Source organism: Nannospalax galili, unplaced genomic scaffold (genome assembly GCF_000622305.1).
Source record: "Nannospalax galili isolate Female #2095 unplaced genomic scaffold, S.galili_v1.0 scaffold132, whole genome shotgun sequence".
Lineage (NCBI taxonomy): Eukaryota > Metazoa > Chordata > Mammalia > Rodentia > Spalacidae > Nannospalax > Nannospalax galili.
This window is the reverse complement of record NW_008332644.1, coordinates 2,816,615-2,828,995: the sequence shown is the minus strand read 5'-3', so window position 1 is coordinate 2,828,995 and position 12,381 is coordinate 2,816,615. Positions and strand designations below refer to the sequence as shown.

Genomic DNA, 12,381 nt, shown 5'->3' with positions numbered 1-12,381 from the left:
TACCACAGTGATGGGAAGCTGAATTAACAATGACAGTGTTTGGAAGAAATTAAGATTATAATAGAACCCAGAACTAATAAAAAGGGTGGGGTGGGATCCATCAGTTGAAGATAAATTAATTTTTAAAGCTCACATATGGAATATTTCCTTATTCTGTCAACGTGATTGTCAGTGCTTTAAATTATAGCATACAAATGTCAAAGAAAGTACAACAGCAATTAATGCTTTTTAACCACTGAGTTGTAGAATTTGAGTGGTAGATTTATGGGTGCTCACACTATTTTTTTCTCAGCTTTTCTGTATGTTTTAAAATTCTCATGACAAAATATCTAAAAGCACAAAAGTAACATTTTGTTGCGGCCCAGCACTTGAGACACCTTCAAGCCAGGGTCAGCTACTCCTTAGACCTACTTGGCCTGGCAGTGACATGTTTAGAAACTGACATTTAAAAAAATTCATACATACTGATTTACATATGTATGTATTTGTGCATTGCTCAAATTGGTCCTGAATTTTCAGGCTCAAGTCATTCTCCTGCCTCAGCCTCCTGAGCTGAGACCACCAATACCACACCCAGCCACTTCATACACAGTCTCCTGCCCTTTTCACACCCATGCATTACCTTGAGGCCATGTCTGTGCCCTGAATTAGCTTTTATCATGAACGGGTCATTTTGAATTGCCCTTTATGGATGAATGTATGTAAAGAGTACAGTCAGACCTTTGAAAGTCCCATGTGCAGCTAGGTAACCAGCAGATGTGCTTGTCCTATGAGTCATTTGGTAAAACGCACCAAAGAAAGCACTGTTTAGAGAGGCCCAGCCACAGAGTGTGGGATAAGGAAGATGTAGGATCAGTCCTTGTCTTAATCCACCTCTGGAACCAGCTATCTTTCGATATGGTCTTCAGCAGAAAGGGTATGATTACCTCCATCCCGCCCTCCTCAGTGCTCCAAAGAGGACTGTAGGTTTGCTCATTTGTAAAGTATCAGGTAACGCAGCACTAAGATGCTTTCAGAGTGTTCAATAAAAATAACGTGGTCTGTCCCTGAAATAGATTCTCCAAATTTGGGTCCACAGAAGAAGGGGTCGTGCTTCTAAGACAAGTTTTTTAATAATCCAGAATATAAAACAATAAAATATTATGTCATTTAGTGATTCATTCAAAATGGAGCTTAATCTTTCAGTAGTACCCAGGAAGTACAATTTCTGACTCTACAGGGGGCTGGAATCTTGCTTTCTGAAGTGATATTTCCAGGTTGCTTTCTGAGCAGCTGAGTCTACATGTGCACAACACCACACCCAGCTCTGGAGTGAGACTTTAGAGTGTCGCTGCATCACTGTAGGATGAGCCAAACCCTAGTCCCGGTCCCAGTCCCAGCACCACCTGTGAATTTAGTGATGCTGCCTTTTTACTCACCTCAGACAACTTTTTTTTTTTCCTTAGCTTGACTCTGAGAACATATTGTTGAACCCAAAAGAGCATACACTCCTGGACAACGTTTAATTTCCAGTTATCTAGATGGGAAGCATCATTCACCCCACCCAACCTCCCAGGTAAACTCATGGCCCACTGTACATACTTTTGCATTAGAAACTTCATCTTTATCCCCTCTCCCACTCCCCAGAAAACAATACAAGCACATGATCAAATTCATTTTATTTTTATACATAGGAAATGGGACTCTATCAAAAGAGAACAACAAAGAAAGATGAGCCAAGTATTGCCAAGGAAAAGCATGCACAAGCCTGCTTCAAGTTTGCTTCTAAGCACCGGCTCTGCAGGACTTCAGCACACAGATAGGACTGCTCTAAGGGAGTGAGTTGTTACCACAGCATGAGAAAATGAGAATGGCTGGGAAACATCCCCAGAAGTGCAGTTTCCACAGGCACTGCCAGTGTTTACGGCTGCAGGAATTCAAACCTAGGCTCAATGGCAAACAAAACTTATCTCACACAGACACTGGAGTATAAAATTACCGAGCCCTGTCAGTTGTTCAGTTTCTTAAAATCATTTGCTATCAAAAAGATAAAGTTGAGTCATGGACACTGTGTGCCTTTGTTCAGCTGTTCCCTGATCCAATCCCAGGGTCAGCTCCTAGTGTGCTTCTCAGGGGGTAAGAACTGACAGAGGAAGCTGAAGTTAAAAGACTAAACAAATGATCGGAGGAAATGTTTGGACCCACATAGTAGTCTTGGTTGTAAACAGCAGACATTGTGCTTTATTTAAAACAATGACCTGGGCAGGGGGTGGGATTGAAACTAGAAACAGGAAGCCAGGTCACACTAGAGTGGTCAATGACTTGGGCAGCAGCATCTGTGTCCACAAACTCTTCCCAAGGGTGTTTATGCCTTCCCTGGCATTTCTCAAACTGTCTACTGAGTCCTCGTGTTCTCTGTCCTTAAAGCAAGACCATGAAGCTACCATCCCCATTCCCGAACCCCTACCCTATATAAATACCCCAAAAGAGCATGAACACTAGGTCTGCTAGGTGGTGAAGAACACTCCATGTCCACTCCAGTGAGACATTTGGGATGCTCAAATTCAATGGGTAATAACTTATCAAGAGGTTTTGATTAGTTCATTTCAAACATAAATGCCCTCTTTCCCAGCCCTACTCCCCAGTTACTACACACAGAGCAATCTAGACGTCTCAGCTATGCTGCATTGCTCTCAGCACACAAGACACAGCCATGTCTCAATCTGTGTTTAACTACACATCAACACAACTAACTATGCAGAATAAAACTCCTTACTGTGAACAACTCCCTCTACTACTTGTAAAACTGTGGGTGAGCTACAATTCTCACCTGGGAAATTGAATCTCTAACTACACCTTCTTGATTATGTGGTCTGTGCAACTAAGCAGGCTTCCATTGTTTTATCAGTAAACTCCCTCTTCTGAGCCCAGCACATCTCTGCTCTAATCAATACAACCCTACCAGCTCCTTCTTAGCAAAGCTGTCCTGACTTGGCTGGGCCACCTTGCCTGATCTCCATCCCTCCAAGGGTCAATGTAACTTCCCAGACTAATGTATCCCTCTGCTTTGAAGTGTCCATGAAACCTACCACCAGAACTACTCAAGGGAAGGGCATGGGAGCCCTCTGAGCCGGGGTTCAGGGAGAACACTTTCTAGCTGATCTCAAAGGACAGGCTCAAACGTCAATAAATGCACTAAAAGAAAAGGGAAACATTCTTTTCCTCCCAAGTCAGACCAAGATTCATAAAATACAATGTCTCCATTTGGGGAAGACAGTAATTTTCCCTAATCCAAGACTCCTCTTTTCCTTGGTGATCTTTAGTTAAGTGCAATGTCCAGCTTGGGCCTGATACTGCATTCACCTTGCAGTGGAAGCAGCATACACTTGGGTCTTCCCTGTCTCTGCACAGGAAAGCCCAACTTCAGGACAGGAGTGGAGACAGAACAGCAGCAAGAGGCTTATTCTCCCCAACACATCTCTAACAGCTTCTAGAAAGAGAATGGGCTGGGACAGGAGATGGTGACCCTTTGGACTTCCTCTCTGTTCAACTGCTGCTTCATGTAGGACTCACCTCAGCCCAACCCATCTATCTATCCCCCTGAGACTTAAGCTTTGCCTTGCTGTCCTCTTAGCCCCTCTCTGAAGACCTGGTCTGACCACCACAATGCCAACCCTTGGGGACTGTTGCCACATTCTTCTAGAGAGCGCAGACAGCATCAGAAACAGAAGCAACAGAGGAGACACAGTGCGGATTCAAATGTCCTCCATGAAAAACTTGAAAGAGCTGGGCTTGCCTTGAAGATACCAAAGAGGAATTCGCCCTTGGACCACCCCTGTCAGCAAGTAACAATGAGGATGGGCGGACACCCAAAGGGCCTGTCCAGCCGCTCTGCCTTCAAGTGTAGCATCTTCTTACTTGTCTTTCACCACCTGTTCATAGGGGGGTGGGGGAGTGTTGCAGTAGGAAGGGGGGGGTGGGTAGGCCATGCCTCCGTGGGATGGACTGGGTTGGACCTGGAAAGCCACTGCCATGGTGTTGCCAACAGGATTCATCCCTGGTCCTCCAGGGTCGGTGTAATATGGTGGCCCCAGCTGCTGGGCTCCTGAAAGACAAACAACCACATGTGAGTACAGTGCTTGATCAGAGGCAGAGGCCCTCAGAGGAAGCACAAAATCCAGACCTCCCTCTGCAAATTTCTATTTGGATAAAGGATCTCATGCCAAGACCCTGGCCAAGTTGGCCTCTTAGACTCCACAAAAGACAACTGGAAGCAAATGGACCCAATTCTGACTGAGGTAGAGAAGCTCATTCAGGAAGTAAAAGCAGGAAGGCTTCACTGCATGTGTGAAACACGTGAAGAGGCTGGCAACGCAGGCAGGTGTCTCCAGACTTCAGAGAGCATTTCAGAGATCCTTCCCCAAATATACACAGGATGCCACGGCATGTGACTCTGCAATCAAAAGGACTTTAGAATTATAGTTAACTCTGTGTCATGAATAAGCGTGGTGAAAACAAAAAGCTACCAGAGAATCCGTATGATTCATTCTAAAGGACACATTTGCAAAGTTAGATTACAAATGTAGATCAAAATCAGGGGATAAAAATGGTTCATGGACGTGAAGTACAGAGCAAAACTGAGCAGCGAGGACTTTCATGTACACGAGGGAGAAGGATTAAGAAAGGACAATGGGGGCTGGAGAGATGGCTCAGTGGTTAAGAGTACCATCTGTTCTTGCAGAGGGGCGGGTGCAGTTTCCAGCACCCACATGGTGGATAACACTCATCCATAACTCCAGTTCCAAGGGATCCAACACCCTCTTCTGACCTCTGCAGGCACTGCACAACACAGGTGCACTTACACACATGCAGGCAATATGTACATAAAATAAAAATAAATCAAAAAAATTTTAAGGACAATAGCAAAGAGAACAACCTCAAATCTTATTCTTGCCAAAAACTGGTTCATAAGCTGAAATGGAGAGAAGAGGGGGACAGAAATGAAAGATCAAGATGGGCAAGGGTTTGGGGACAGCACTAAGTCTAACTCTGACAGATCACCTCTTGATAAAGGAGAGACTAGGACCAGCACTTAGTGAGGGTTCTACTTTAAGTGAAGGACTTTTTTTTTGGACAAATACAAATATGTCACATACCACATGTCACTCAAGCCTTACAGTAATGTGGCAGGAGAGTGGGGCTTGGAGAGACAGCAAAATTACAATATCAAAAAGCCAATTGGCAAAACACCTGGAAACTCCTTTCTGCCAGGTTACATGTTAGGGCCAGAGTATGTGTGAGAAAAGACAGCAATCGCCAAATGCAGAAAGGGGGGTATTTAATGATTCATTAAGTCTTACCACTTACAGATGAGAGCCTTTGAGCTTTGGGTAAGAGGGGACTGGACACCTTGGAGACAGAGTTACAGTGGCTTTCACCTTCCCAGAGGTACATCAAGATGACAGGAGCAGCTGACACATGTGCTGGGCTCAGGAGTAGGGACAGTGATGGCAGCTCTTGACTATGCCCTCCTTGTACCAGAGACCCACCATTGCCCTGAGGCTCAAATGAGAAGGAACACCACAGAGTCCCAACATCTAGTGGTTTTACATGATGATCTTTCCAGCCAGGAGCCTCCAGGATCATCTGTCCTATAGGACCAATCCCTAGCAGAGATAGAAACTGGAAGTCTCTGGCCCATCTCAACATAGCAAAAGATCAGTGAGTGAGACATGAGCAGTGGGGTGGCCTGGCCAGACAGGAAATCAAGCTGAATGCTGTACAGGGGCTAAATGGTTGAGCTCAATGCTGAGGTACAGAGAATGGAGAACAAGTCTGGTGGGACAACAGGTTTCACATGAAATATCTCCTCCCACTTCACAGAGCTCCACCTCACCTCTGTATTCAACAACTCACTTCAAGTTACCAGAGAAAAAGGAACACAGCCCCATGTGACAGCCGGAGCCCCTCCATTTTGTGTAAGAATCACCATCTTGGTGAGCCATCTCAGACCCTACCCTGGCCCGGGGCCAGCAGTTCCAGGAAGAGCTGACCCCAGAGGAACACACCCATATAATCCTGGAAGGCTCCAGTTGAGGCTTATCTGGCTTCTCTAACTGCTTGCTTGCCTACCTACAGCAACAAACATGTGACTTCTTGTCTTTGAGTAAATCTTGTACCACCCAGTCAGGATATGGACTTTTTGCCTTTAAAACCTTATTTTCCTCTAAGTCAGGGCTGCAGTCTCTCAAACCTCAACCTAGTGAGTGCAGTCACTGACCAACTAAAAAAATTTGGCTAATTTGGAACTTTTTGAGTCTGAGTGGGCTTTCCCAGTGGTCTCAGCATCTTTCCAACACTATCACCCATCAGCTCATTCGCCTATGGTACTCCCCTTAAGGGAAGTGCCTAGACCCTTGGTGACAATCAGAGTCCACACCTCTTTTTCAAGTATGGACCTCCAACAATACAAGGAAAAGCCAGGAAGCTTCTCTGATGACCCACTCCAATTTATTACGAACTTCCAGACCTTAACTTTAGTTTATGCTCTAACATTGGAGGACCTACACCAAGTCTGGGGAGAAACAGGATCTGGGAGAAAGATGGGAAGCTGCAAGGCACGCAACATAAAATACATGCTCAATGTCCTACTGACTGCCAGGAGCACAGACTCTCACAGACCAAGAACTCACTGCTTGGAATTATAACACCCCAGCATGGACCCACAAACATAGGATGATGACAGCGTCATCACAGGAATGGAAAACTGCATTGGAAAACATTATAAGATCAGGAAGATTACTCAAGGAAGAACAGAAAATCCCACTCTATTTATCAACACAATTGAGACTTCCAGGAAATCCACAAACTTAGATCCTCATCCCTCAAAGACAAGCTCTTCTGAGCCAGCATTTCTTTAGTCAGTCAGCTCAACAGCTATAGAAAGCTTCGGAAGCTAGAGCTAGGACCTCAAAGCCTACAGACTCAGCTGTTGAATGCTGCCTTCCTGGTGTGCAATAACTGAGATCTGAAGAAAGACAAAGAGAATGAGAGAAAGCGGCCCCACTGGAAAATCTGGGAGAAGGGAAGAAGACAGATTGGCCTCAAGTGTGAACGTCCAGACTATGGCGCCCTCAAATGCACCAAACACTCCCATAGTATGTCTGATATGTGAGGACCCAGAGACCTGGCTCTGGAGGGTGGACTATCCCTATTCCCAGAAAAGAAAGGGACCAATCCCTGGCATGATCACCTTACAGGACGGAAGGTTCCTAGTGAATCAAAGTCACAGGCAGAAAAGCAAAAGGGATCACCTGAAGGAGCAGGATGACTCAAAGGAAGTTACGTCACCAAAAGCCCAGAATGGGTGATAGCTCATGAAAGCCCAAAACCTGGAGCTGTCAGCATGACTTGCAGGCAGCACAATGGGTTCGAGAGTACCTTCTCCAGACAGCCTGGCTGCTCTGAGCCTCTTCTGGCAGCTCAGCCTGTCTTGCAGCAGTCCTTACTTACTTTAGCTTAGGGAGGAAGGGGCCTAGTGCATCTGGTTAGTTTCAGGGACTTGCTAAAGCTTCTGAGTTGCTTATTTCTAGATTCTTAAGGAGATTCCCTTTAAACATCCGGAGTCTTAAGGAACTTCCTTCCAAGAATGTAAGTAAGTGCACCTGTGTCTTTCAGTGTCCATGGAGGCCAGAAGAGGGCACTGGATCCCCTGGAACTGGAGTGACATATGGTTGTTAGCTGCCATGTGAGTGCTGGGAACCAAACCTGGGTCCCCTAGAAGAGCAGTCAGTGCTCTTAACTGCTGTGCCATCTCTCCAGCTCCATTAGCCACTTTTTAAAACCAAGTTGTTGATTTCTACGCAGCTTGGTTTTGTGATACATATTTAATAGACCCCCCCCCCAATACTATTTTAATAGGTTTTAGGAAGTTAAGAGTGTTAAGGTTCCAAACAGCAGCAGCTTCCCCCCTCCCCAACAGGGACCTACAGACTTTGGAGCCCAAAAATGGGAACTGAGCTGATAAGCAACTTGACCTTTGAAGTCAAGGGAAACAAACTCTGCTGAGAAGCAGCCTGCCTTTCCTCTGATCTCCAAAGATAAGATAAGCAGATTCTACCTGATAACCAGAGATTTTAGAAGCTGTTTTTCTCTTATCTTAAGAGGGAAAAAGTAAACACTTCCAGACCCTAATCCTACCTGCTTTTCCTGCTTCCCCCTCCCTGATTTCTCCCCCAAACATTCCCCCCTTCCACACCCTAAAGCTCCCATATATAAAGTCCCAGCTCACAACCCGTGGGCAGGCATCTTTCCCTTCCCTGCCCTTCCCTGACATCTTTCCCTTCCCTGACATCTTTCCCTTCCCCGAGGGAAACGTGTCCCATGTGAAATAAAGCTGTATCCCGCTGAGAATTCCATCCGCTCATGCTCGCCACCTCTCCATCCCACCCTCTACCTATCAAAGAGTACCTAAGTTTATATGGCAACATTTATGGTATCAGAGCCTTAGCAAAGATCAGGTTGGGTTCTGTCATTGAGATCAAAAGTCTTCTACTTCATGTTAACAGTCATGTCTTAGAATTACAGATTTTGGATTAAGGATTGTTTAATGTTCTGGATGAGCTAATGGCATAAAGAATCTAATTTAAAAATTAACAAATGATAGATCTAATGGACTGTCATCAAAGGCTACAAAATCTTTGCTTTTGTAAAAACTCTCTATATAAGAATGAGTGTATATATATATTTTTTTCTAGATATACTTATGTTTCTATATTGTTTACATTATACCAAATTGGTTTATATACAAGTGATCACATAAGTTAGAACTGTTACCTCTAATTCCTTCTAGATCTAATATAACTAGAATTTTACAACAAAAATTCCTAGTTCTGGCAATTCCATAGGTTAACCTTTGCCACCAGTGATCATATGCCAGTTGAAGCATTAGTAATGGGAGGGGCAGAGGAAAAAAATTCCTAAGGTCAGATATTGCTGGATGCTTATTTCATCAGTCAGCCTGTACTAGAGATCTGGCTAAGGAGACAATAAGACCTGAGATTTCTCAGTTAACTTTTGTCTCTTGGGGTTTTCAACAGTAGAAATAAAACAGTAACAGTCCAAAAGGCCAGGGAAAACAGTTATGGACATAAGAACAAGCTCAACTGATCCTTAACTCTGGAAATAATATATTCTCTGGCAGATAACAACTTATTAATCACAGAAACTCTGGCTGAAGAACAGGTCTAAAAGGCAATGCTCACCACTGTTGTGGGAACCCAGAGCGCTGGAAAAGAACTGTGCTCAGGCAGTTTTAATAAGCAAAGATATCCTTCTCTGCAAAGAAGAAATCATTAAAAAGGATGATGCCCCAACCCTCTAGAGGGATGATGAGCCTCCAGCTCCAAAGATAACTAAAGACCAATTCTACCCCAAGATTCCCTGATAAGATCATCAATCAAGTGATTACAGATGGTCACCCCAAGTAACTACTGATACGACAGGTAAAAATGTTAATTTTTTTCCAATAGAGCTTTGTTCTTTGCATTAATCCATAGCCCAAGGCCACTTACTAAATGAAACTGTGTGGTAACCAGTGTTAATGAGAATGCTCAAAAGCCAAAATCATTATCAACCCCAACCCTGGTAATTTCCCTATACATGGCCCAAATAGTAAGGAATAACACTGGGAGTCTTCATTGAACAGGGACCATTCCTAGACCCAGGGTTTATTTATCCAGCCAAAGATGTAGCATGTAAACATACAGAATGCTTATAAACTACAGCAGCTGAATCAATGCTAACAGACCAAGCTTGTCAAAGGAGTAACTAGCTTCTTATGATTTTTAAAATGTATTTTATTGAATTTTTGTGAATTTAAAACAATATATTTTGATCATATTTAGACCCCCATGCCCTATCTGCACTCCTCTATACCTCGCCCCTCATCCCCCATAGGATTTCATGTACTCTGTCATATATATTCAGGCCTATCGAGTCAAATTTGTGTCCATAAATATTCCTTGGTGTGACTCTATCCACTGGAGCCTGGTTAACCTAGTGTCACACCCTTAAAGAAAACTGACTCTCCATCTCCCAGCAGTTATTGATTGCCAATAGTTCCTCAGCAAAGGTTGGGATTTCTTACCCATTTCCCTACTTCTATGCTGGTATTTTGTCTAGGTTGAGCATACAGGGGTCTTATGCATGCTGTTACCAATCTTGTGAGTTCCCATGAGTAACTTCCCAGCTGTCTGGAAAGTTTCCAGGTGTTTCTTTGTGGTCATCTACCACCTCTGGCTCTTACAATCTTTCTGCTCCATCAAAGAGCAACAGGGTTTTAAGTTTTCCAGGGACAATCAAACTGTAGTCTCTTATTCTCCACACTTTGACCAGTTGTGGCTTTCTGGGTTAATCAGCATCTGTTGCATGAGGAAGCTTCACGAGTGAGAGTTGAGAGACACATTAATATTCTCTGTCTCCTGTTCCACCATGTTCCCTAAGTCTTAGGTATGTTACATTGTAGATGTGTCACTTAGGGCCACACACCTCAAAAACACTTATTGTCTGTGTTTGAGTAATAATCTCCATCTGTTGTGAAAAGAAGCTTCTTTAATGAACTGTGAGAGCTACACTTGACTGAGAACATAAGGATACTAATTTAGAATATAGTAAGAAATTACATTGGTCTAGGGATGTGACAAAAGTAGGTTTTTCTCTAGGATCTATGCTATCTCCAGTTATGTATATTTGGTTATGTTTACAGTACCACACATGAGTTCCCTCCCACTGAGCAGGTCTTAAGTCTAATTAAACAGCTGTTGATTACTTCCAACATAAAAGTGCCATTACTGCACCAATAGAGATTATTGGCTGGGTCAGTCATCATTGTGGTTTTGTAGACTTTATAGCTGGATGGGACTACTGATTGGTTTTCTCTTTTGACAGTTTGCACAGTATCATCTGATACTATGAGCATTAGTCTTCAGGGAGGAGGTTTCCAGGGCAGTTCCAGCTCCATTGCTCCAAGTCCTGCATCTGAAGTACGGCCTGTCTTCAGCAATAGGATTTTACCTTAAAGTTGGGGGAGGCAATCAAGTCAAGGGCTGTGGCAATAGCCTGTATTATTTTGGGAGTCTCTTGTACTACCCTGACCAACAAGTTGAAGGGAGGTTCTCTTGCCTGGCACTGTGTTTATTGTTATGTGCCCTTCAGCTATACAACACACACACACACACACACACACACAGACATATAGTATGTATTTTTTCAGTGTGCTTTTGAACTAATACATTTCTTTCTGGTTTTTCAAACCACCTAAGAATTATTTATCTTTCTTCTCTCTCCCTCTGTATAGCCCTCATATTCCACTCCCAGTTAAAGTATCTCCCATTTCCCCATTTTCCCCTTGATAATATCTGTCTCATTCTTCCCCTTTGCCACCACAGTTCTTTTCCATTTTTCTGGCACATGTAATTACATCAGGATATATACTCACAACTAAGGATTTAGAGCTAAGATCTACAAATGAAAGAAAACATACATCACTTGTTTTTCTGAGTATATTTTACTTCACTGAATATAAATGTTTCTAGTTCCATCCATTTAGCTGTAAATTTCATGACTTCACCTTTACCACTGAATAGAGAGCTCCACTGTGTAAATGAACCACATTTTCATTAGATATCCATTCCCTAGCTATTTTAAAAAGAGTACAGAAAACAGGGCTGTGCAAGTATCTCTGTAATAAGATATTGAGTCCTTTGGGTATAGTCTAAGGAATTGTATAGTTGGATCATAGGCTTTGAGTTTTTCTCCATTTAGAATGATATTGACTGTGGGTTAGCTGTATATATCCTTAATTATGTTGAGGTGTGTTCCCTCCAATCCAATTCCCTCTAGGACTTTTATCATGAATGCACATTGGACTTTGTCAAAGGCCTTCTCTGTGTCTATTGAGATGATCATGTGATTTTTGACTTTGAATCCATTTATATGATTTATTACATTTATTGACTTGCAAGTATTTCGTTGAGGTTTTTGCATCTACGTTCATTTAAGGATATGGGCCTGTAGTTTTGTTTCTTATTGTTTCTTTACCTGTTTTTTTGGTATTAGAGTAATGCTGGTATCACAGAATGATTTGGTGAGTTCTCCCTCTGTTTCTTTCTTTTTGAATAATTTAAACAGTATTGGTTGTAGATCTTCTTTAAAGGCCTAGTAGAATTCTGCTGTGAATCCATCTAGTCCTGAGTTTTTTTGAGTTGGGAGGCTTTGTATTACTGTTTCAATTCCCTAATTTGTTGTAGGTCTGTTTACACTGTTGATTTCTTCTTAGTTTAACTTTGGTGGTTCCACTGAATTTAAAAGTCTGTCCATTTCTTTTAGATTTTCTAATGTAAT

The 12,381-nt window shown here is 43.0% G+C and overlaps 1 protein-coding gene across 1 annotated transcript in view; it reads right to left on the bottom strand.

Annotated features, from left to right (window-relative positions):
- Nucleotides 1-1,641: 1,641 nt before the first annotated feature.
- Vopp1 (VOPP1 WW domain binding protein) overlaps nucleotides 1,642-12,381 on the bottom strand; it is a 119,363-nt gene continuing 108,623 nt past the window's right edge. Inside the window, exon 5 of the mRNA XM_008827549.3 lies at nucleotides 1,642-4,084. Within this exon, the coding sequence (XP_008825771.1) occupies nucleotides 3,894-4,084 (191 nt within the window). The 3' untranslated portion in view covers nucleotides 1,642-3,893. The remainder of the gene's footprint in view (nucleotides 4,085-12,381) is intronic.